General features: G+C 42.4%; 1 protein-coding gene across 2 annotated transcripts in view; it reads left to right on the plus strand.

The window, feature by feature from the left end:
* Positions 1-790: 790 nt before the first annotated feature.
* The window catches only part of CDH8 (cadherin 8), a 349,453-nt gene continuing 323,876 nt past the window's right edge, over positions 791-26,367 (plus strand). The window contains exons 1-2 of one of the 2 annotated variants that reach the window (XM_081806499.1): positions 791-1,254; positions 16,208-16,658. In XM_081806499.1, coding sequence (XP_081662625.1) covers positions 16,380-16,658 — 279 coding nt within the window. In that variant the 5' untranslated portion in view covers positions 791-1,254; positions 16,208-16,379. Of the gene's footprint in view, positions 1,255-2,121; positions 2,230-16,207; positions 16,659-26,367 lie in introns of those variants that run through there. The other variant, XM_081806500.1, reaches the window with a different exon arrangement.

Genomic DNA, 26,367 nt, shown 5'->3' on the forward strand with positions numbered 1-26,367 from the left:
CCTTCCTTCCTGTACTGGCTCTACCCCAAAGTAGCCATTTCTCAAGACCTGTGTGGAGTCCATCAGAGGACTTGAAGGGGCCACAGACAGGGCATCTCTTGGTGGAGGCAGAGGAACTGCAAAAATGGTGCCTGCGAGCAGATCTGGAGGCCAGAGCACACTGAGAAGACGTAGCAATCGCTCCCTTTATTTCCCAAGCAAGTTCTGTTCTTTTCATGCCTACTTACTGCGCGCCCCTCCTGGCTGCCCCTGTGCCCTCCCGGATCCCATTTCCCTAAAGGAGTAGAAGCAAAGGGATGCTAGGAATGTGCTCCACCCACAAGACCACGACACGCCACCTCTAAATCGTAGCGTCTGAGTAGTAGGCAGCGGTCTGATGAGCACCCCACTCTGTCCGCAAGAGGCTCTTGGAATTACGAGGTAAGCTGCCCACGCGCACCCCTTTGCCCTGCCGCGTCCTCTTCCGCCCACGGAAAACGGCTGTGGGTCATTAAGACGCTTTTCAAGGCAACGCTAGCCCCGGGGCTCAGGTGAGACTCGGGAGAGGAAGCTCGCGGGTACCTCCTCCGCATGCCTTTATCATCTGCCAGCTCTCTTCTCCGGGAGCTCGGCCCTCCGCGGGCTGCGCGCACGGCACGGAAGGGCGCATCTTCAGCCGGGGCTCTGGCGGCGGAGACGCGCGAGGCGTGCTCGGGAGCCAGGAGCGAAAAGTTGGGCGCCCACTTGGAGCGGGGAAGAGCGAGCGAGCGCGCGACAGCCGAGGGGGAAGGCAGGGAGGGGGCGGGGAGGGGGGACTGCTTACATGAATTTCCAAGTGGTAGACCTGCCTCTGCGCTCTGCCCAATGAGATCCGTCAGGGGAGGCACCCGGCTCACTTTTCCACATCATTTCACAGTTACATTTGGCAGGCAGGCGGGCTCGCATGCCGGAGTGCTCAGCCCAGAATTAGTGGATTTATTCGGAATCTCCTTGCCTCCTCAAATCTCCTCCGCCGTCGCCGGTCTGTGCACAGACGGTCCCGCGCACCCTCCCGCTCGCTGCACTTCGGGCCGCGGACACCCAGAGCCCAGCGCGCCCGACCCGCGTCTCCACACCGAGCCCCGCAGCTCCGAGAGGCATGAACGGGATCCGGAGGCGCCTGCCCGGCGCGCAGGAACCGCTGGGTGCTCGCCGCTCTCGGGAGCCGACCCCGAGCACCTGCAGCCGTTTGTGAACCGGGAGGCTTGACATTCCCCAGCGCGGAGCCCCTCAAGAGTAAGTGGTCCCCCTTTGCCCCCCGTTTTTCCCCAAGCCCCGAGGACCCGGAAACGACCGTTTCCTTTAAGAATCCCCATACCCCTTCGGACACCTCGCGCGTCTCTTCCCCCCGCCCCCCCCCCTTGGTGGACGCGGGTTCCTAGCTCAGGCGTGGGGCTGAGCTGCGTCTTCTTTCTTGACCTGCACAGCTGACGGGGCCACCTCCGGGCTCTGCCTGAGGATTTGGCAAACTGCTCTTGACAGTAGATCCTGGGAGTAGCAAGCAGGCTGTGCCTCTTTAGTGTTCCTGCCGGTCTCCCTCTCCGCGGTCGCCTGGCGATTTCGCCGCCTCGCCAGGCAGGCAGGCGACGCTGCAGCCGCGCGACTTCACTGCGGGGTCCGTGCGGTGAATGGGAAACACCCGCCGCTGGTGCTGAGGAGGGTGCGAGCCCGAGAGGAAAGGAGGCGACGGGGCCAGGGACACCCCCGAGGACAGGGAGGGCGACCCCCGCCTTGGGGCTGTGGGCCGCGACCCAGCAGCGAGAGCCTCAGCGCGACGCTTTCCCACAAGTGGCTGCTCCTGCTTGCGAGGCGTGGTGCCCGCTGCAAACTTGCTGGCTCTCGAGCCGCGCCGTGGCTCTGCAGTCGCCAAGACGCTGGCCCGAACCCAGGCAGGACCCCCCCACACACACACCCCAGGCGGCGTCCTTAGCGAGCCCGCGAGGCTACACTCACGGAGGCCCTCTGAGCCGGGGACTCCGTACCCTCTCTCCCAGCGCCCGCAGAGCGGGCAGCTGCGCTTTCTGGCATCTTCCTGCTCCCTCTCGGCGAGCACTTGGGGGGCGGGCCGCCCTCCTTGCCGGCAAAGAGGGCTCTCGCCTGGGTTCTGCCAGCGCGTAACAGGTTCATAAGGAACCTACTCCCCTTCTCCCAGGTTCCAGCCAAGGCCGGGATACGGTGAAAACCTGCCGCCGCCAACGCCGATGCCAACAGGTATCCACAGTTTCCTCCGCTTTCCCTCTCCAAGACCAAAGCTTTCCCCACCCAATCTGGCGGAAGCCTCAAAGTTTTGTTACGGTTGACCCTTCCCCGCAGGCGCTGAGCCGGCGGCTCGTGTAGGGCTAGGCGTTTGCCTTCTTAGCGAGCGGAGATGGCAGCTGTGTGCTTGGGTTGCTTAAATGTAGGAAATCAGACAACATTAATTGTTGATTGTTGCAAACGCACATTAGTGCGTAACGGAAAATCAGGCTGGCAGCTGCTCACTTCAGCTCCAGTTAAAGAACAGAGCTTATAACCAAGCAAGCGGCAGGGAGAAAAGGTCTTTGCAACTTTACCACGCCTTCCTGAAGATTCCACCAGAGTTTCCTCTTTAAGAGGCACGATCCGGCAATCCCTTAGCGCGCCCAAGCTGCTAATCAGATCAGCCGGCTGCTTGCTTTCACCTGGGTTCACACCGTTTGCGGGCTGACAATGGGAAGGCGGGGGCTTCGGAGAAGGTCTGCGAGAGCACTGCCCTCTCGGGTCGGGTACCATCGCCGAGCAGAGAGGAGGGACCGGGGTCGGTTGGGGCCGTTGTGAAGCGCCTGTCGTCAACACAGTGCTCCCGACAGCCATCTCAATGGTTAACAACCCTCCCGGGGCTGTCACCTCCGGCTTCATTATGGGAGCTTTTCAACTGGAAAACTCTATGTGGGAAAGAGATATTTATGTAAGATTCGAGAGTGGGATTTTCCATCCATTCACCCTCGCCGCTGTACCTCACTGCATGCAAAATGAGCCCTGTCTTTCAGGCTAAACACAACTGAAATTTCTGCCCTGCTGTTGCCTTTCATCAGCTGCGTCCAGTTTTGCAGGGATTTTTATCAGGGGTGTGTGTGCGTGTGTGTGTGGTGTGTAACACACACACAGAATTTTACCGAGAGGCCTGATACCTTTGAAGGATGTTCTCTAAGGGCTACATTTTTTTTTTTTTTCCCTCTCAAAGGGAGTTCTACATAATTATCCTGTCCAGACATGTTTTCCACTTCCTTGAGCTCTGTGGCTGAAAGAAATTCTAGGTGTATCCCTCTTATTAAATAATAATACTCATAATAATATTCTGTAATTATGCTTTAGCAGATTCGAAGCTCCCCATCACATAGTCATTTCATGCTGGAGCAGTTATAGGATTTTAAACCACCTTTGATATATATATATATCAATGTATTTTTTTTTTTCTGGACTCTGAAGAGGGCTTGGAGTTTGAGAAAATCTGTGAAAACAGAGAAGAGATTCTCCAGCAACTCCAGGGATTGCTTAGTTGAGGGCTGCTCAATGACAGTTCATCTTCCTCATTCCATTCCCCACACTACCCAAATGAGTGTCAGGGTATCCTGTGACCATCACAAATGGGCCATATATTTTAGAGACGCTGGCTAATGTTCTCTGAAATTTGTGCTATAATCCTGTCACTTAAACTTTTAATCTTTCTCCCCTGCAACCTGGATCTTGTGTTTCCAATTATTATTACTATTAAAAATCACTTCTGCTTTATAATCCACACAGTCTCCCCAAACTCTCCAGATTTCAGTTGGGTAAATCTCTCCATGCAAGCCTCTTACCATTTTTTTTGGCTGCATTTTTGGTACCTAGGATGCATTTTTTGAGTTCTTGAAGGTGTTACGAATTTTGCCAAACAATTTTATGGCTGCCCTCACTAGAATAGCAGCTCAATTTGCTTGCTTTACACATATCAACTCTAAAGGAAAGGAGGTCTTTAACCTGAAAGTAACTTTATTGGGGCATCAGGTAGAACTCTGGTCCAGGCAATTCATCTATCGCAACCCCTTAGTTTAGTACTGAACACACTTTAGCCAATGGTGGTATGCTCAGTGTAAAAACAAACAACGCATAAAACATGCTCAGCAGGATGGAACAGAGCACGTGAGGCAGCGTTTGTAAAAGCTGTTGTGTGAGCATACTCATGATACAACATTTCCCTGTAAACTGTGCACAGAGTTCAGGTCCGATACACCTGGCTAGCAGGGAGCGTCGGATTTTGGAGCAAAGCAGGGAAACTCCAAAGAATGAAGGTATAAGGATTCTATGCAAGAAATTGTACTTCAGGCTTTTGCTCTCCAGGTTCCTCTCATTATTTATTGGTGAGGAGAAAGGAACGCTTGCATATAGAAAAGTTAGAATCCATACTTCACCAACTGTTGAGAAAACCTTATAAGTAAATTAATGCTTTAAGAAAAAAAAAAATCTTCATTTTCCTACTCAAGGTGGCACACCTCTGGCTTTATCAACATCCCAATTTGAGCAAGTTTTCCATGCAAAACCAGAAGCTTTTCAGGGATAAAATGACATTAAATTTTCTATTTCCAATCACACTTTTCTGGTCCATCAGCAAAGTTTTGTGTTTGACGAATCAAGGAGCAGGCATAATCAGAGTAGCCTTTTAATTATAGATGTAGTCTAAAATCTCAAGACTTTTGAAAATATTGTGCTCAGTGATGCTGTTGATGGTGGCTTCAGTTATTTTATATTGCTTACAAAGTTATTCAGAGAAGCAGGAAAAAGGCACAGTTTTTTTCTTTGTTTTCAGCACTGTTGCATTCACAGCCAAAATGGACTAATTTTGGTTTTTAGTTTAGGAAAAGACTCCTAACTGTGGTGTATTATACAACACCCACAGTGTCCGAATTAAACCACGGCTGGTCTTCGTTGCTCTGTATTGTGTGTGGTCTACACTCACCCACAGATGTGAACACACATGCACACGGATGCAAAAAATTTACTTCTAGAAAACTTCAAAATGTGCCCAGACAACTAACTCATTTAATGGTTCAAGTCTGAGAGTTTTATCAAGTTCCCTTTGCCATTTCGTCTGCCTTAGGTTGTTTGTTTTGCCCTCCTGCCTTCTTAAATTTGTATATTGACCAGTGTCTTTAAAAACAAAAATGTTTGCGGTGCTGGAATTTTTTCACCAGAATCCCATAATTGTGTATGTGTGAAATAGAATAATATTTTGATGGAACAAGGCTGTCATCTGAATTAGTGGGGCTTAAGTAACCAAAGAGCTATTAGTCTTCTCTCATTTAATTCCCATAGAAAGTTGTGATGAGCAATATATTTCTGCTGAACTGTTGGTTCTTGCCTCTGGAACTCGCTTCAGATAGAACTATGAGGGGAAAATTAGTTGAACCTGGCAACTTCAAAAGGTCAGAAAAGAAATAAGTTCAAGGGATGCCATTCAGCTGCTTCTCCCATATGCTGCCTCTAGCAAAATCTCCAGTGCCACTCCATGGCAAAGCACCAGGACCAGTACTGTTCCCTTTCTCTATTTTGTCCCAAGCTTTTATTTCCTGAGTTTTAAAGGTCATATGCTATTCCTTATAAATATCATCTACCCTTTTGCCTTTAGAAGTCTTGTTGTTTTTTAAGTTCTGTTAGTACGTAGAAACATATAGATGTGGTTTTCTGTATCTCTTTGGAAAGCCTCATAAAAGAGTAACACTTGTGTTCAGAACCTTCAAACTTCCCTACTCTCTCAGCCAAAGACATGCTGAAATGATGGTTAGTTGAGGGCTAAGCCCAGAGCTAGTGCTCAGTATACATTTGTTTAATGCATTGACAATAAGCAAAGACAGCCCTCTCTCCCTTTACTAGGAGATTCTTAATAAAGGCTAAGGTGGGATAATATCCAAAGTCTGGTATTGTGACTGTCTACCTCGATTTTCTTTACAGAAATTGGAAAAATTTGCCTGAGTTGATCTTAAGATAGAACTTTTCTCTTTTTTTTAACCCATTTTTTCATATTCCACAAAGCATATTTTTCCTCCCTCAAAGTCCTTTGTTAAATGGTATGGGAACATAAAAGCATAATTCAGCTTTGTAAAAAGGAGAATGCCTCTAAGACCCAGACTTACATCAAGAAGGCTATTAAATTGTGTGGGATGCAAAGTTGTGTTTTATTGGGGAAAATACTCTAAATTATGGAAGTGTCACATGTGTAACTCAGTGTCCATACCTTCCCCTTGCTGGAGGTATATAAAATAACCGAGGGAAGAACTTTCCCTTCTTTGCTCCTTCTCTCTCTCTCTCTCTCTCTCTCCCTTTTTTGCCTCTCTTTAGTATATTTTATATTCGAATGGAACAGTTCATATTAACCTCATGTGAACTGCAAGTCTGAACACCGTAGAAGACAATTCTATACTCCTCGTGCTGAGTTACCAGCAGGATACCTGGCACTCACATGTACACACAGGAAAAGAATGTATTTTCCATGATAAGGTCTTTCTGTGGATGTATTTATTCATATTTTAAGCATGTTGAATATATTGCAAAGTAATAGTAAGTGGAATCTTATTCTATATATGTCATTAAGTGAGTGTTTCTGTACATTCATGTTCTATTACATGTTATAACGTAACATTTTCCATGCATTGCTTTTTAGATAGATTAATGCATAAAATATGATTATTTGATTCCTGATGTGACACAAATAACATAAAATAAGTAGATGAGGGAGTGGTAGAAATATCATAAGGGAATGATTTTCTTATGCATGCCAACTCATCTCCAGAATTTGATATAAAAATTACAAGGACACATTGCCTTCCTTATTTCTCTATTGCTATTTCAGCTTGACAAACAGAATTCAATTTTCTGTGTTCAGGTATTTCCATTTTCATATTGGGGATGCTCAAAAATATGAAAAAAAATAATTTGCACCTATTTTAATTAGAATGGTAAGACATACTTATGTTTGTCTTATTTTTGAATTTCACTAAAATATAGTAGGTAAAGATAGTGTACTTAGTATACTATGTAGGAGAGTATACTGAAGATAGTATACTTACAATACATATAAGCACTTTAATTTCCATGACCTATGCATCCTGCTTTATTTCTCAATATTATTTTTGTCAAATGATTGCTTGCTATCATCTGTCTACCCATCCATCATCTGTGTCCCTAGTTCATGGTAATAGTGTCGGTGGGTGGTTTTTAAGCTACGAAGTCTTTGAAACATGAAAGAATGACAGTAAGGAGCACTGGTGAGGGTGGTTACTCTACAGTATAATCTAATTGGCAGAATCTTGACTTATCATGCTGGGATACTTGGATGCGTTTCAGTTTTAGTATTACAGACTCTGTAGCCTTGGTTATGTGATACAACTGATTTTAACCATTTCCACATTACATAAGCAGGAAGGGAGAGCTTCTGATTTTTAGCCATCATCAGTCATGCTAAAATTTGCTGAAATAAATGGAAAACATTTGTTGAATACTTTCGGGAGAAGACACTACCTGAACCCAGTCTCTGCTTAGCATTATCTTCACTCAGCAAATTTCTTAGTAGTGTTTAGAAATCATTTTGGCCTCATCTTTGAGTTAGTAGGGACTCCCTGCTTGGGCCATTCTCATAAGAAGGTTGATAATGAAATGTAACAGAATTTTTTTTTTTATTTTTTTTTTTTGTAAAAGGACCTGGCCAATGAAATGTTTGTCACGGAGTGGTTAAAATTGGGTTGTAGTGCAATTGTATAGTATGATGTAGCAGGCCACGTTTTTCACTGAGTGGTTACCAAGTGAATAGGTTCCATGTGGATGTTTAATGCCTGTGCATTGTCCTCTCAGCAGAAAATAGTGAAGGCAATGCCATGTGTTCAATGGAAAGAGGAGACATGGTTGGCTTTTGGGAAGGGGTTAAAAATATTGCCCTTGTAGAAACTTAATAAAACTACTTGAAGTCATTAATTGTGTGTTAGCAATGGGTAGGGAAAACAGTTTATGAAATGTTTAATTCATACCCAACATGGTTCCTTTAATTTTTTTTTAAAAGAAGAATTGGAAATTCTTTTATTTACCTATCTAAATAAAATGCTAGGATTTTCCCCAGTGATGTACACAGTAAAAAAAATTGAAATAAAGTATTTTTTTTTTAAATTGAGTCTTTGTAAAGCACATGGAATATTCAATAAATGGTAGGTATTATTGCTACATTGATAGTTTTATATACCTTATTTAATTTTTCCACAGTCCGTCAAGTTAGAGAGTATGAAACAGAGCATCAGTTCCCTCATTGTCCACAATTGAGATACATTTCCCCATAGCTTATGAGTGATCGAACAATGATTCAAACTACTTCTGACTACACTCAGTGTTTTCAACCACTGTGTCTTGGAGCTTCCCTCGTTCAGCTCTCTTACTAATTGGCAAGGATAAGGTTGATTTCTGTTGGTTACTGTGATTTAAAGGGTCTTGGTTCACAACCTTGGGAGTTCCTGGAATGAACTCTGAAACTGGCCCCTGTACACAGAGGGCAAGGAGTGACCAAAGAAAGTCAGAACACTCTCGACTGGTAGGTGGCGGTTTTAATACGCAAGGGAACTCACATATGAGGCTTTCTCTCAGGTGCTCAAAAGATGAGTAGATCTCCACACCTCCCTGCTAAAATCTTAAGATTTTATTTTTTAAAGCTTTTATTTATTTATCTGACAGAGCATGAGCAGGGGGAGAGGCAGAGGGAAAAGGAGAAGCAGACTCCGCACTGAGCAGGGAGCTCGATGTGGGGCTTGATCCCAGAACCCTGGGATCATGACCTGAGCCGAAGGTGGACGCTTAACTGACTGAGTCACCCAGGTGCCCCGAATCTTAAGATGTTATATAGAGGTCTCCATGGGGTTCAGTCATGTATTCAGTCCAGATGGTCTCAACAATACCTTATTCTCTCAAGGCTGAGTTCTTGAAGTGACTCCAAGTGAGGGGACAGTGGGTAGAATGTAATTCTAAGGACAGGGGAGCAGATAAGAAGTCTTTGAACCCCTGGGCCAGTTCTCTGATCCACTGGTGGTCACATCCACATAATGACCTCTTCCAATGTCCTCTCCCAACAAAGGGTGAGCACATTGTTTTCACTCCTTCAGTCTCTGTTAAGTTTGAGCAGATGATTTAAAGACAGCAGAGGATGTGGCTTTCAAATGGAGAAGGAGGGATTTAGATTAGTCCTGAAAAATCACTTTGGCACTACTGTGTCTGTAATCAACAAGGGATGCATGGGATTTCTGTTTATCTTTTTGAGATGATCTCAGTACAGTTCTGCCTTAAGAGAGTCTGACAGAATAGAATCATATCTTCAAAATCTTAACTTCATGATTTCAAGAAAGTTTTTACGAATAAAGGCCTGGGTCTGTACCACTAGAAAAGTGGCCTTATTTTGGCCTTGTCTTCCTCGCAGACCTAGTCATCCCATGCTGAAATTTCCATAACAAATAGAACAGCTTCTATGTGAAGAACAAGTTCTGACCCCTTGGGAAAGCAGAAGGCAAACTGTTTTTGCGAAGGTAACCAGTAATTGTGGAAATTTAAAGAAAAAGAGTGGTGTGTCAGTAACAGAGCAGAATGGATTTGGCGGGTATTCTGGGTGGCAAAATAAGCAAATGATAAATTCTTTTGGATAGATAAATAGCTGGATTAAGGATATGGTATGATACCAAGGAAAAATGACCAGAGGGCTGTGGCCGATGGGGAGATGAATAGTGGTGTGTGTGTGTATAAAAACAACAACAAATCTAGAATCCTACTCTACCAAGGGAATTTGGTCAGGGAATTTTGAAGGTTTTAGGAAAGAGAATTCTCTTGAATTGTATTTGGACATATGCAAGAATCCTCCCTCTCTAAAACCCAAATATATCCCTGCCTGTTCTGTTCTAGTCATCCAGAGCTTGGCGTGAATTGCCTTGGGCCACACGCTGAATCTCTACCCCTCTGTATTCCTGAAACACCACTTTGAATTCAATGTGCATTTACCTGTTTTGAAGCAGCCTACTAATGGTTCTAAATTCAAGGTCAGAAACATTTTTAATAGAAACTCTCTAGTCCTGTGTGTCATTTTTGCTTCTATGAAATATTGTGGCCACTAAGCCCAGTGGATAATAAAAACATAATTTCCTGTCAACCACTGTAATCTGCTGGATTGAATCCTAAAGTGTCTGTAAAAGCCCATTTTTATTTTAGACTTCACCTATCGGTGTGTGGCTTACCATTTGGAACTTTAATCTACGTTATTTACAAAATCGATAGTGCAGTATATTTTTGCATAATGACTTAACATATCTGAGAATTGACCAAGTTCACCTTAAAAAAATGTTGGGGCCAGCAGAGTAAGATCCAGGCTGTAATTAGAACTATCTCTAAAATGTGTGTATGAATGAAAAGTCAGATTGCAAGTCTGTTACCCAAGAGAAGATATTTTCTTAGGGGAAAATTCTAAAGACTTTCTTGTAAGAATTCCAGAGAGACTGTAAAATCTCTTCATCTCACTATCTGGGTGTAAATCAATGCAGCAGCATTATAATAAAGTGGATTGCTTGGCCAGACATACATACTGTGGTTGGAAAATCTAAAAATAGATTTTTTTTTTTAATCCAAGCTTTACAACCTTGCTCAATTTCTTCTTCCTTGCATAGAGTTAAGCAGTTTATGTACGGAGTTACTATTCACAATGTTTATTCTGATAACAGTGATGTAACATTTGGTTGCATCTCAAGAATTCCTATAAAGCTATTTTCTGATCATCAAAGAGGACATTAGCTCTGCCTGTGGCAGAGGGTGACAAGCAATATAAATAGTATGGTTCTAATTGTCACAGTAGAATCTCATCTGTCTCCAAGTGAAGACTCTCCAAGTCACCCTTCGCTGAAGTGAAGGCCAAGTCTCACCACCCCCTGATAGCATGTATGTGCATGTGAACAGCTCAGTTAGTGGGACAGTTTTACCAATCCATGCATAAAGTACATATGGGTGCGTGTGCGCTGGGGGGGTATTATGACATCATACAAAATCCCTTCTATTCATTCCTACTACCCGTGCAGGGGTTCTCCAAGTCTGATATATGTATGTACTCTATCACAGTGATGGTGAGCAGTGCGTGAGCAGGGAGGAAATGACTTGGTACCACACCAGTAAACCCTTTGTTATTTTAAGGAAAAGGTCAGAGTTGGGAAATGATCTTATTTGCTCAAACCCCAGGCTTCTCAAACTATGATCCTCAAACCCATAGCATCTGCCCTCACAGGAGAGAGGATTAGAAATACAAAGTCACAGGCCCCACCCTCAATTTACTGGGTCATAATCTGCATTTTAGCAAGATTTCCAGGTGTTTTGTATGCATATTAAGGTTTGCGAAGCTCCCCCAGGGGGTGTCAGGGAGGGAACTCTTACTAGGGTTACCACAGCTGATTGTTAAATTTTCAGGAACTGCCAGAACTTGTTAGTGGCCACACTGAGAGCTTGAAATTGGAGGAAGTATTTACATTATGGAAATTGGAAATCAAGGATTCTTTTTTTCTTTCTGAGAGCCACTTAAATATTTAACATCATACCCTTGTGTCTAATTGTTGCTGGTCTTCCTTTTTAACAGAGAAATGACCTCAGGCTCTGACAGTGTCTAGTTAAGTGCAAATAAAACATTATTTAAAATAACAGTCTCTCTGTGCTTCAGTTTGTGTATCCCTAAAATGGGAATGATGATAAAGTAATAACATTTACATTATGGTTATTTTGAAGAGTAGGTGTAAATACATAGCTGTGTGTACTCATATAATGTGTATGTATATATATTAGTATGTAGTCTTTCTTGGTGATTTGCCATATGCGTAAGTATGTACACGTGTGAGTTGATTTAATATTATCCAAACACTTCCTAAGTGTTCAGTATTAATCTCTTTGTAACGAACAATATTGGTTTTCCATTTTAAAATAGACACTAAAAAAATAAGACTGTTTCAATAAAATTTAAGTAATAGTACAAGTGATTTAAGAATTTGGCAAAGTCTGAGGGAGGGTTATATGAGGGTGCTAGAAGTTCTGTGCAGGGGAGGGTAGTGGAAATGACCAGTACGGTTGAGGAAGGGTTTCGGTAGAGTTGGGATAACTTCTCCCCAGAGCTCTGCCACCATCTGCAGGACACTGACCAGAGCATTCCTACTTTCTCTGAAAAATGAGGAGTTGGGTTGGAATAGCACTCACCTGTCTCCCCATACCCTGTCCAAGGGATGGCACATATTTCTGTTCCCCCCAAGTCTTAGAGAAATCAAACGTGTTCTTCCCTCTTCATAAAGAACTGGCAGAGAAGAGGGTACCCTAATTGACAGGTACTCTGTGGAGACCATGAGTAGGATGAATTTGGTGGGTAGCGAGCAGATGCTCAGATCATGGATTAGAAGATCTAGTAAGTAATGATTTACAAACTGCCTGAGGTCCTGGATTAGTCGGTGGTCTTATTCTTGTTCATTGCTTGACTTAAATGCCCTTTCACACCTACCTGTTCCCCAGTTGGGTAGTTCCTTCTCAACATTCAGATGCCACTTTCCTCCAGGAAGCCTTCTTTAATGCTGCCAAGGTGAGTGGCATACCCATCACTCTGTATTTCCCTAACCCTTCTCAGCCCGCATTTCACTAAATACTGTCTCTATTTCTTAGTCTGTACCAGTTAAACTCTTTGTTTCCTGAAGAGAAGAGCATTGACCTGTTTGACCATCTCCAGTGCCTGACAGTCAGTATACACACGTCAAATATTTATATAATGAGAGAAGGGGTTATGTTAAGAAAGAGAATTTTAGAGTTAGATTACCTAGATTCAAATAATGGTCTGCTGCTTACTGGAGGTGGTTTTGTTTTTTTGGGCAAGTCCTTTAATAATTCTGCGCCTCAGTTTTGGACGAAACAGTGGGAGGCATAGTAAGCCTTATCTAACTGTAAGATATTGTGTTAATAGGTACTATTTTTGGCTATGCATATATTCCTTTATTAATGCATCCTTTCTAACTACAAAATCTATGTCACTGTATACAATTATTTGTATAGTTGAGTTTGTTACCACTTTTCACCTGATTCTGGTAAGTTCAGGTAGAGTACGCCTCATGTCACATTCCGTCCTGAGTGCCACTTGGTGGCTTCCATCAAGGAAATGTCTATTATGTGTTTAAAATGGGATTAAATGTTCATATCCCAGAATCATTAACAGAGCAGATGCCAGAATATACTTTCAGAGTATTTGGCACAATTTAAAAATAACTATATGTTCTAGCCTTTCCTAATTGCTTTAACAAGATTATCTCTTCATCCTCAAGATAAACCAGTTAGGTATTATTATAGTTGTTGTTGCTGTTATTGTTGGTAGTTGGACCCCAGATGTAAAACCGGTAAGTGCAGCTCTTTAACTAGAATTCAGTCCCCAGGCAGGCTGATGCTGGAGGAAACTCAAAACCCACTCAGGCTTCTTGTCTTTGTAGCACTCAGTCCAAGAAAAGGGCATGTAAGGCTTTTGAGCATTCAGGGATGGCCTGTCATATAGAAGGTGAATTTGGAGAGAGCATACCCTTTTTCTTGAAAAGTGTTTATTTTTTAATTTTTTAAAAATTTTTTTTAAAGATTTTTATTTATTTATTTGACAGAGAGAGACACAGCGAGAGAGAGAGCATAAGCAGGGGGAGTGGGAGAGGGAGAAGCAGGCTTCCCGCGGAGCAGGGAGCCCGATGCGGGGCTCCATCCCAGGACCCTGGGATCACGACCTGAGCCAAAGGCAGACGCTTAACGACTCAGCCACCCAGGCGCCCCTTCTTGAGAAGTCTTTAGACTGAGGCTACATGGACGGGATAAGGCTCTCCTTCCTCCCCAGCACCACCTACACCCTCCCACATCCCACCTTCTGGAAGGTTTTGGAGTGCCTCATGTCACTCTTGTACCTTGCACACTCCTTCTGTAGAGGTCACACAGCTGAACCCTCTGCTCTTTCATTTGACCTTTTTACCAAAGTCTCTCAAGGGCAGGGACCATGTCAACAGCACCTTCACGGTCTGACTTAGGAAAACCACAGGAACCCCAGTTCAGTGAGTGCTTCCCATGGGTTCCTGCTGCTTTATAGGAGTGTTGATTCTGACTCACCGTCCTGCCTGGAGGAATTATTATTGCCATTTTGCAGAAGAGAAAACTGAAGCTCAGAGAACTTAAGTATCCCATCCACCATGACAGAGACAGCAAGTGGGGTGAGCTGGAATTCAAACCCAGGCTCATGTGCCTCCCCAGCAGAGTCTGCAGCATACTACGGTGCTCCCTCAGCACCATCCCGACCCCCTGTCTAGGAGAGGGGAGCGTAGATGATGGCCGTGCTGTGAATGCTGGTTAAATAAGTAAGTGGTTTGGCAATTCAGAAAGATATTAATACTTGGAGATACTTTTATTGAGAATTTTCAAATTTTGTTTTGTTTTGTTTTGTTTTAAAGATTTTATTTATTTATTTGACACAGAGAAAGCACAAGTAGGCAGAGAGGCAGGCAGAGAGAGAGGGAGAAGCAGGCTCTACTGAGCAGGGAGCCAGACGTGGGGCTTGATCCCAGGACCCAGGGATCATGACCTGAGCCGAAGGCAGCCGCTTAACCGACTGAGCCACCCAGGCGCTCCTCAAATTTTGTTTTAAACTTGAGACCTGCAAAAGTCTGCCCTCACACTGGCACGAGAGAAGGTCTTGGTGGAAATCTGCTTTATTGGAAAGCTGGCCTTCCCTTTGTGTTCTGCAGTTCTGGGGGAAATAGAGGACGTCGTTCCTGGCTCTTGTTTTCTCTGAGCTGGTTTCCTCTGGAAAGCTTTTCTTCTCTTTAGTTTACAAAACAACTGCTGCTTGTACTGCTTCCCGTAGGCACTCATCAGGGTGGGGCCCCTTGAGGTATATAGTCCTCGAGATTGAGCTGGGCCCAGGCAGAAGGTAACAAGTGGGTGATCCCTCCCGCCATCTTGTTAGATCAGATACAGCCTGTGTTTGCAGCAGAATCCGGGCCTGCCATTTCAGCTGGCTTCACGAAGGCCACTCACTGCCCCAGCCAATGTTAACGACTTTCTTGCTTTCCCATTCTGAGCCAGAATGGAACCAGGGACCTTGGGGTGAAAGGTTCCCTACCCCATTGCGAATTCCCTGAGCCAAACCGATCCCGATGGTGTCTTGAGGAATTATTTTCCCATTTAATTTAATTCAGCAGGGCTTCTCTCTGGGATCTGCAGTGAACATTATTTCTTTAAAAATAATTTTTTTTTGAGAGGGAAGAAACACATTTTGCCACGCTGAAGGTAAGCAAAAAAATGTATTTGACACCTCAGGTAATGGGGAATTTTTTGCCCATCCCTTTCTGAATCTCCTCAATTGAAAATTGTATTTTTACATATTTCATTCCCAAAGGAGCTTTTCATAATTTAAATCTCCTGTTCAACTGTACATTTGGAATGGGAGCCCTGACACCATCCTGATTATAGCATACATGCTGGACATTACAGAATTTCTCTCTGGGAGCATTCTAATTTTATTCACTCATTATTAGCATCCTGGCAGAGAATTGCACTCTGCACCCCGAAGTGGACCATTGCTTCTGATGCCTCGTGGCAGCTAAGACTGTAAAAATGGGAACTTTCCTTTTCCCATTCTCATGTGTAAATCAAAAAAAAAAAAAAAAATTACCCATTAGAGGCTAGTTTCTTCTTATAGCTTAGCATAGAGTGAATTAGGACCCATTTTTAAATCAGAAGAGAGAGAGAGAGGGAGGGAGGGAGGGAGGGTGAAAAGAAGGAAGGAAGGAGCATGCAGTCTCTGCTATGTACTATGTTGCACGTGCCCCAACTTGCATTACAAAAAAAAGGAATGGTGAGAGACAAGGAAGGAAGGGAGAGAGGGGAGGAGGGAGAAAGGAAGGCAAAGAACTTCTGTTACTTAAGTGGTTTGTGATAAGCAACATAGGTAGAAAATAAATACTAAAATCTACATAAAGCTTAAAAAAATAAGAGGATCTCCTCCTTCTGACTCCTCAGATCCACTTTCTTAACTCAAGAGTTTGGGAAATACCTGCTCTTGTTCATTTAGGTGCTTTTAGAAGGCAGTGATTTTGTTTTAAGACCTGTTGCCGTGGACCTTTAGCTTTCTCTCTCCTTGTTTTTGCAGGAAATTTCAACGAAAAGGAACACCAATGGATCGTAGTCTTAGAAAAGCGGCGTAGATAATGTCTGTTTCCTGTGCTATAAACTCGTCGCAGAGCTGTAAGTAAATGCTCCGCACTGCATGATGAATTGGATGGCTGCAGACCGGAGGCAAAAAAAATAATTGTCTCATTTTCATGGTGATTTGCTTAACTGGTGGGACCATGCCAGAACGGCTAGCGGAAATGCTCTTGGATCTCTGGACTCCATTAATAATATTATGGATTACTCTTCCCCCTTGCATTTACATGGCCCCGATGAATCAGTCTCAAGTTTTAATGAGTGGATCCCCTTTGGAACTAAACAGGCTGACTGAAGAACAGCGGATTTTGAACCGCTCCAAAAGAGGCTGGGTTTGGAATCAAATGTTTGTCCTGGAAGAGTTTTCTGGACCTGAACCGATTCTCGTTGGCCGGGTAAGCTACGTTTTTCAGATCCCAATTTCAGGATCTGTTTCTCCTCTTTAGATCTTTAACGTCAGACTTGTCAGGATTGTTGGCACACTTAGCTGTAGTACTTTAGGCCAGATGGTTAGTTTAGTTACCTATCGGTTTCTTCGGGAATATGGATAATCCCACCATAACAGTTTTAAATGTACACAGACTGGTCCTTTAGTGAAGGCTGATCTCCCCGACCTCTCTCACCCCGTGAGGTACAATAATACTTGGGTCATGCATGTACAAATAAGCTTTTCTTTCTTATTGCCTACGAGAAGTCTGCACGCCAGACTTTTTCTCTAGCTTAAGTATTTGGAAGAGGTGTACATTATTGTTCAGTTTGAATTTCTACGACCTCAATTCCTAAGATGTTATTTGTGTCATTTTGTTTCGAGGCCGTGTATCTCCAGTTGCAGGTAGATTTTTCTCCTTTCTTGTTTCAGTTTTGTGGTTTGTTTGTTGTTCCTGTCATTAACCAAGGACGGAGAAAAGGAAATTCTTGGATGGATGCTTCACAGTATTTGTACTGTAATTCAGTAAAATTTGCAAGAGGAAACTAGTTCATTCGTTGTCAGATCGGATCAAATGTATGCAATCATAATTTCAGACAGTGCGGTGTGTGCGTGTGCGCGCGGGTGGATTTCCATTGGTTTGGTTGTTGTTGGCAGGTTAGACAAATGTTCCTTGTGTAGATGAGTGTTTTCCAAAATCACACTGTTGGTTATTGAAGACTATACGTGGTTTTTCTCTCAGAAGTGTTCATAGGCTTCACATACTATCATCATAGGTAGAATTCCAATTATAAGCCTGCCAATGGCTGATTTTCCTAAGTCAGATTAAGAAGTGAATCATGCCAATATTATTCATTTCCCAAAAGCAGCGATTTAGAAGAAATTAGGAAGAGAATGAAATATTGATCTTTAAGACCCGAGTTAACTCTAACTCTTTGTCTTTTCCTCGGAACTTTTGAGTACATTCCTGCTTCTACCTCATTGTCTGGCAAAGCAAACTGAGACTCTCCAAGGATTATGTTTTCTCATTGCATATAGTTAGTCTACTTGGGTGAGGAGATATCATGAATCACTCAATATTTAATAAGCTCTTTCTATGTGTATGACACTCTTTTAGGCACATGGGAGTGTATCAGTGAACAAAACCATGATCTCTGCCTTCAAGGAGCTTACACTCTGGCCAATATTGAGTGTGTATTATGTATTGACCACTAATATAAGAGCACTTAGTGGGCACAATCCTATTTGATTCTAACAATAGCTTTCCCCCTATTTCTGTATATATATATATGTATGTGTTTATGTGTGTGTATATACACACATATACAAACAATATGTGTGTAAAATACATCCACACACCTCTTTTCACATGCCTAAAATATAAAAATCTCTGAAAGGTTTTTTTTTTTTTTTTTTGGTATGCCTGATATGAACTCAGGTAGTAGAACTGACTTGAGGCTATTTATAGTCATAATGCATCCCATTACTTTGACTGTTGGTGTGTTTCCTGGCGGAAACGTTAATGTGCTTGAATACAGGGTGCTCCTGCTCAGGGTGCTGCTCACCATACGGTTTATGTACCTTCGTATGTTTCTAAATGTGAAAACTTCTGAATTTCCAAACACATCTGGCCCAGTGGGTTTTGAATATGGGCTTCTTGACCAGCACTATGTTTTTTGTTTGTTTTGTAAGTACAGAAATTGAGGCTTAGAAGGGTTAATAAAACAAGGTCATAGAGCTAAGAAAAGTTCTGAGTTTGAATCAAGTTGGGGAGTCCCACGGCCATAATTTTACCTGCCATATCCTGTTACATTTTAGTAACTAGCTGCCATGGGTTTAAACCATCATTTGCACTTAAGAGTTATTGAATACAGGGGGGCGCCTGGATGGCTCAGTTGGTTAAGCGACTGCCTTCGGCTCAGGTCATGATCCTGGGGTCCCAGGATCGAGTCCCGCATCAGGCTCCCTGCTCAGCAGGGAGTCTGCTTCTCCCTCTGACCCTCCCCCCTCTCGTGCTCTCTCTCCCATTCTCTCTCTCAAATGAATAAATAAAATCTTTAAAAAAAAAAAAAAAGAGTTATTGAATACAGGGATGCCTGGCTGGCTCAGTCAGTAGAACATGCGACTCTTGATCTCAGGGTTGTGAGTTCAAGCCCCACGTTGGGCGTAGAGATTACTTAAAAATAAAATCTTTAAAAAACAAATAATAAATAATAGCACCCTTAATCTTTTTTAAAAAAGGAGTTACTGAATATGGAATGCAGAGTCCATAAAGTGCTACTTCCTGGATGGTTAGAACTTTAGCCCCCTCTCAGGCAAGTCATTTTTCTACCATAGGAAATTCTGGATCTACAGGCACATGCATACATGTGCAGTTGGTGAATATTTTCTCACAGTTTGTATTAGTTATTTCTTTATGGAAGTATATTACTGTGATAGTATCTCATATAATATAAATAACCGAACATGCTATGCCCAGGAGAACTTGCCATATTTCTCTGATTAGAAGAAGTAATTAAATTGGGGTTTGTTTTGGATTCATAGGAGTCTGATGACTAATTTTAACTCTGTTCTTTAAGTAATAGAGATGGAAGCAAACAGCCAGGCATTCAGCATCGATTTGTGACTTTTTAATATTTGAGCAATTCCTCCTTTGAATCACAGAAATGTTGCTAGTGAACCCTAAGATTTTGAAACGGCCAAAATGTTCCTGAGTCTTTATGACTGTTTTTATGAATTAGCTCTTTCTCTCTCCTCTACCCTGGCCAGTTCACAAACAATTGTTAAATCAGAGTTAAACTTATTTTCTGAAGAAATTGCTGCAAACATTACCAGTCATACAAAATTCCCCTTAAAGAAAATTGCTCCTGTAATATTATAGCTTAGGCTTTGAGGCTCTTGGGTTGTAGTGAAGCCAAAAATACATTTCAGGTGACTGGGTCAGATTGTTAAGTCAGGCTGAGTGTGGGGATGATCCGTATCAAGGTGCCCACCGGTGCTTTACGGTGTTTTATCTCTGCACACTCTTCCACATCTAGCTCGAAACCACTTCATCGCTGAGCTTCTCCCCAGGAACTGGCTGAGGAGCGTTAGTTACTTCGGAGCATACCTGCTCTTTAAAAGGCCCTCCTGTGAATCGCGATGGCAGGGGCCTCGGCGCCGCAAGCTGAGTTCAAGCTCAAGGGCAGAGCCAGTTTTTGAGTGACTGGCTTTTCAGAGCTTCACATACACCCTCACATTGTCCGTTGTGTGTTTTTACTATATTGGTAGACAGCCAGGTGCAGAGAAAGGACAAGCCCTCCAAGATGCACTCTCCAGAAGTTTGAACTTTGCTTTTGCCACTTTCTGAGTGTTAACCCTGGAGAAGTTACTAAAAATCTTCAAAAGCTATCCAAATAAATAAATAAGAGTATGTAAGAGTCAATAAAATCATGTATGCATAGTCTCTACACATAGTAATCGTAGCCATGATTATATTCTTTTTTTTAATGATTTATTATTTTAGAGAGGCGTGGGCAAGGTCGGGGAGGGGCAGAGGGAGAGAGAGATAAGCAGACTCTGCCCTGAGCACAGAGCCCGACACAAGGCTTGATCCCAGGACCCTGAGAACATGACCTGAGCCAAAATCAAGAGTCGGATGCTTAACTGACTGAGCCACCCAGTCGCCTCCATGATTGTATTCTTAATTTTGTGTGTGTGTGTGTAGCTGCAGTGGTGGACAGATGGACAGTTACATCACCAGGTGAGCGTAAGACATTGGGAGCCCAAAGAAGAGTCCTTTCAGTTGTCCCAGGTTGCTTTAGGTGGAGGTGATATTTAGGTGTGTTTGGAAGGATGAAGGATGACTTGTCACTTAGACTGAGACGGGGTACAGTGGAAACTTAGATACCCTAGTTGGACGGAGGGTTTATACAATGTCATGGGGGTAGGGCAGGACTACTGAGGGTCCCCTTGGTTAGAAGCAACACAGTGATATATTTCTTGTTGAATTAAAATGAGGTTGAAAGTCATATTCACAGAGAAGTCTTCCCTGTCCCATTCTGTCTAAAAAATAAATGTTCTCTCTCTAATATTTCATATCCTTTGACTGTGCTTATTTTTTCTTCTTCCTGATGATCACTGTCTCACATATTCTGTACATATTCTATGCTTTGTCTTGTTTATGATTTGTCTCCTACTACAATGCATGTTCTGCAAAGAAAAAGGATTTTTGTCTCCTTTGTTTTTCACTAATATATCCCCAGAACCTAGAACCACTGCCTACATATAAGAAGTGCTTGGTAAATATTTTGCATAAGTAAATGAATGAATAATTCAACTAAATAGTGGAAAAACTTGTCAAAAAGTAATGTTAATCCAGTAAGATTTAATACAAGTGGTGTTTCTCAATAAAGGGGACCGACCATGCATTACCTTCATAGTCCCCTTTCATATCAGTATTTTCTAAACCAGCTAGATAGTTTAAACATTGTTCCTACTTATTGACTTTGAAAGTCGTTCTTGGGGCCCCTGGGTGGCTCAGTTGGTTAAGTGTCTGACCCTTGGTTCCGGCTCAGGTCATCATCTCACGGGTCCTGAGACTGAGCCCCACGCTGGGCTCTTTGGGGGAGTCGGCTTTAAGATTTTCTCCCTCTGCTCCTCCCCCGACTCGTGCGAGCTCTCACTGTCAAATAAATAAATCTTCAAAAACAAATCAAACTCTTTCTTTGAGTTAGTAATAATGGATAACTTGTTAAAGCAACTCTTTCTGAGCAGACTGCCTGATTCCCACCGTGGAGGCTGTACCCAATACCAGTGGCATGAAGCAGAGCAGATGGTGATCCCACTGTATTCTAATCCATCTGCAAACTTAGGTTTGTGTTTATGGCACAAGGTACATCAGAACTCTTCTCTCTGAATTTCTGAAAAACAAGTATTAGCCAGAGAGACTCCACTCCTGACTCTAGTTCTTTGTGGAACACGTGGTTCAGAGCCTGTTCTACATGTAAATCCTTAGCATTCCGCATTGCACAGGACCTCTAGCATTGACTTTCTCTGCCAATTCTGGCAGAGAATAAGGTGTGGTACATGGGACCCTTTGTCCTATATGCTTATGTGTTCTTGTCTTAGAAAAGAGAGAGAGAGAAAAAAAACCCATGATTTTCACAAATCTTGCATCTAAGACCAAAAAAAAAAATCATGTCCTTTGGATGAAATTCACACGAGGTGAACAGCTTGAGGTCATCATGGGAGCCCTATGCTGTGAGTCACAAGGATGACTGATCGACTCATTCTACAAATGCGTATTGTATTGAGCACTTACTGTCTCCTAAGCATTGTGGCCAGTAGATGCTCCGCTCTGAGCAAATGCAAATCCACCCTCTCTGACGTGGAACTAATGGGGTACGGCCGGGAGACAGACATTAGGAAGATAGTAAAGGAATATGATTCTGTGGAAGCACGTACATAGGAAGCTGGTTTGTTCTGTGGGATGTAGACTCTTGCCTGCGGAAACAGCCTGTGAACTGAGATACATAACCAGAGCAGCTGAGTGCAGGGATGAAAAGAGAGCATTCCAGCAGAGGCAGTAGCATGTGCAAGACTGTTTTAAGAGAGAGTCAGGGTCACTGAGACAGAGAACTAAGGCTAGAACCTTTGAATTGTGGTGGAAGGATGGGCAGGATCTCTTGGAGATCCTGACTTCTTTCTTTTTCACATCTGCTACAGAGGAGCTGGAAGAGAACGTGGTATAACCTCTCTTGGGAGTTTCCTCACTTGTAATGGGAGAGTGGATTATGAAATTATATTTAAGATACAAATCCCTATAGAACAGGAAAAGAAAGCAATATAAGAAAAATGAGTGTAGCATCTATTGGTTTTCTGCCCGGGTTCCTTTAGCTCTTGTTCTGTGGTCTGTGATCCTCAGTTCCTCATATTGCTTTATTTTGGGAAAAACCAGTTTGCTCTCCAGGTGGTCAGAGATCTATCCTCAATCCTCTCTCTTACATAAACTCCTCTGCTCTCTTTCCTCCTTTTTTCCCTCCTACCTGGGCTTCTGAGCAGTTCCTTATTTGGATATAACTCTACTGCTGGTGATGCCATATCTATTTATAATTCTCTCCCTCCAAGGCACTGACTCATTTTCTCTCTTTAAATTTGACCTTCTAACCTTCCCTCTTCTCTCTAACTTGGAAATCGTTTGGGTGGTGCTTAGTATGAAGGACACGGGATGCCAAATAATTACACTGTATTACAGTTTACGGTGTCAGCGGCTGGCGAGAAAATTGCACTTGACATGCCATTATTTTTGCCGGCCGTTTGCATGTAAAGAGCACTGGGCTACGCAGCCACAGCCAAACTGTATCCTCGGCCTTGCGAGAACAATTCACTGTCAGTTCCTTGAAGCCTCTGCCTACTCAGACAGAGCCTGTGCACCAATAATCTGGCAGGAATTCAAGTCAGCATCACGTGTCTCAATCTGGAGAAATAACGAGTGTTGTTTGCCTCTTGCCCAGTGTCCCGACTTGGAAATAACAGGCATCCCAGAGCTTTGGGACGTCTTTTGACACTGATATAAATAAATGAAATAATATTAGTCATGTAGATGGGCAGAAACTCTAAATGCACACACATGCACACACACGTGCACAAACACACGTGTATCTATTAGTTGAGTTTGTGCATGAGTAAAGTGCCAAATCATCTCCTAATCCTTTCTCTGTGTAGCTCCAGACATTCACCCTGTTTGCTTCATTCCATACCTAGGGACCAGGTGAGAGGATGGATAATCTGTGCTTATCTCTGCAGATACCCCAAGATGTATATTCACTGAAACTTCTTAAAAGAGAAGTCTTGCATATATCCTCAATCTTCTTAGGGTCATCTCATTGAGGCAGGTATATTTTTCCCACTTGAAGCAAATGATTGTGGTCATATGTTGATGGGTGAAAAGCCAGATTTTGTAATCCTGTTTTATAAATAAGTGACAACAAGGTAATCAGTATCAAAAAAAAAAAAAAGCAAACACAGCACTGATTTCTATCACAAGTATGAAGCTAAACCTCATAGGGAAGAACTGGGGAAACATAAATGCTGCACAACCAGGAAAGCTTTCCTCGTATATTCACATAGCAGAATACTCTGAATCATTAAAAATTATTAAGATTTATAACATGGGGACAGGATTGCAACTGAAGAAATACCAGAAACAAGATATAAAATGTGTATAGACTATAATTAAAAATGCGTATGTGATATGAACAGAGTACCTGGCATATATCTATTAAGGCATGCAGGTGCACATGAAAAAATAAATATATTCAATCATTTACAAAAATAATGAACCCCTGTGTACTGATCACCCTCATCATCCATATTCAGAAATGTTCACCATTTTGCTGTTTGTTTTCTGAAGTTACCCCCCTTTCACCCATGCTAATGACAGTACTCTTGATTTTAAAAATTAATGTAGGAAGAATCCTTAATCGTATTTATAAGCACTACCCATTGTTTCTGACAAAAAAAAAATCCCCAAATTGAAAAAAGCATAAGACTAAATGATACATATTTAACCCACATAAAAAACAAATAAGTTAATTCATGATATTGACTCATACTAATAATGGTACCAAATATGAATAAAGTGGAATCTGTAAGGAAATATACCAATATATTCAAACTTTCTCCCCCAGTTTTTGTGATTGGATTATCAGTTTCTTTTCTTCATAATTTTACCCATTTTATTTTCTAGGGTATGTTATTATTACATTATAACACATTATAAAATGAGAGAAAAATGGCAATGTTATAACATTCAGTGTTTCTTAAAATCAGTGCTGTCTATTCATAACATATTCTTGGAGACCATTATTAGTTTGAATCTCATTTGGTAAATGTAATTTTTTTTTTTTAAAGATTTTATTTATTTATTTGAGAGAGAGAGAGCACATGAGAGGGGGGAGGGCCAGAGGGAGAAGCAGACTCCCTGCTGAGCAGGGATCCCGATGTGGGACTCGATCCCAGGACTCCAGGATCATGACCTGAGCCGAAGGCAGTTAACCAACTGAGCCACCCAGGCGCCCCGGTAAATGTAATCTTATTTGAATACGTGGAAGGACAGTCTCATCAATTAATAAATTAAAGAGCTAGAAATATTTAACTATTTTTACAACACCAAGAAGAGAGAAAGTATAGCCATAGCCTTGCTATACTGCTAAATGTACTTAAATGACTGTCATTACTATGAGACAGATCAAATACGAACCAGAAATAAAGGGTTTATATTTGAACTTGAAATGGGAAACTATGTGTGTAATGTTCAAGTATTGTAGTCAGCCTGCATGCTGCTTGTAACTTTTCAATAAATAAGAATAACCTAGAAAAGATATTTATGGAATCCTGTTCTTTAGGAAAGATAAAAGCGTTACAGCATTTACAGGGTTTCTTTTAGTCTGGGTATGTGCGTTTTCTAGACAGTGATTTCTTTAACAGTTTAGCATTTTTGTTGCATACATATCATTAACCTTAAAAATAAAACTGCCAGTTATTTTACCGGCCAAAGATGGGTTTATTTGGGAATAAAAGAGAATTGCAAGCTGGGCTGAGCAAGCTGCGGTAACACCATAGGTGAGTCCAGAGAACAAAGGAGAGGTAGCTCTTTTATAGAGGAGAGGGTTAGGCTAGAAAGGCCCTTATAAACAAAAAGTCGACTGGAGTAAACTGGGAGTTAAAGGTATGGTGACTTTTTATTGGCTGAGTTGTTGCTGGGACAGGAGGTAAACCTTTCTTCCTCCTGCTGAGATAGTAAAGCAAGGCCCATCTCTTCCTGTTGAGTCTGCAGTTGACCATGAGTCACAGGGTGGAAGAGCTCTCCCTGTTGAGCCTCTTGACTCCATTTTAGTGCACTTTCCTTTTATTAATTTTCACAGTATCGTTTCCAGTATAGCTACCTTAAATGCACCTCCTATACCCTCTCCCTCTCTCTTTCTCTCTCTTTTCCCCCCTGCCTCCTTTACCTCCCTGGCATAATTTGGTCGTGTATGTGCCTGTCCCTAACTAACTCTTTGAATATTTTGAAATAGAGTAAAGACAGTCTTGTTGGTATTCAAATATTGGAATATTTAGTTAAGATGTGGGCATGCTTTCTCATTACTACTACCTCACCTAACATTTCAATACATTTAGGAGTCCTCTTAGATCTTATATCTGAGAAGAGAACTATAATTCACTACATTCCTGTCACTAAAAGTGAGGGTCTGCAGACCAGCAGCAGCACTCGGGAGCTAGTTAGACATGCAGAATTTCATTCACCTTCTGTATACCTGATTTACTGAATCAGAATCTGCATTTTAACAGTTTCCCCCAGGTAATTCCTACGCACATTAAAGCATTAAAATAACACACACACACACACACACACACACACACATCCAATCAATTGTCAGTCAATCCCAGGATAGCATGAATCATACTTTTTGTCCTCTGTATCCAGCCTGAGTAAATTTGGAATACCACTTAATTAAAGAAATGGGTCATGGGGACTGGGTTTGGAAGAGCTGTAGGCAAGGTATTGGGTATTGAGTATTGAGTAAATTTGGAATACCACTTAATTGAAGAAATGGGTCATGAGGACTGATGTTTGGAAGAGCTGTAGGCAAGGTATTGGGTATTGAGTATTGAGTAAATTTGGAATACCACTT

This window comes from Leptonychotes weddellii, chromosome 16 (genome assembly GCF_054177405.1).
Source record: "Leptonychotes weddellii isolate Sample4059 chromosome 16, ASM5417740v2, whole genome shotgun sequence".
In the NCBI taxonomy this organism is placed as follows: Eukaryota; Metazoa; Chordata; class Mammalia; order Carnivora; family Phocidae; genus Leptonychotes; species Leptonychotes weddellii.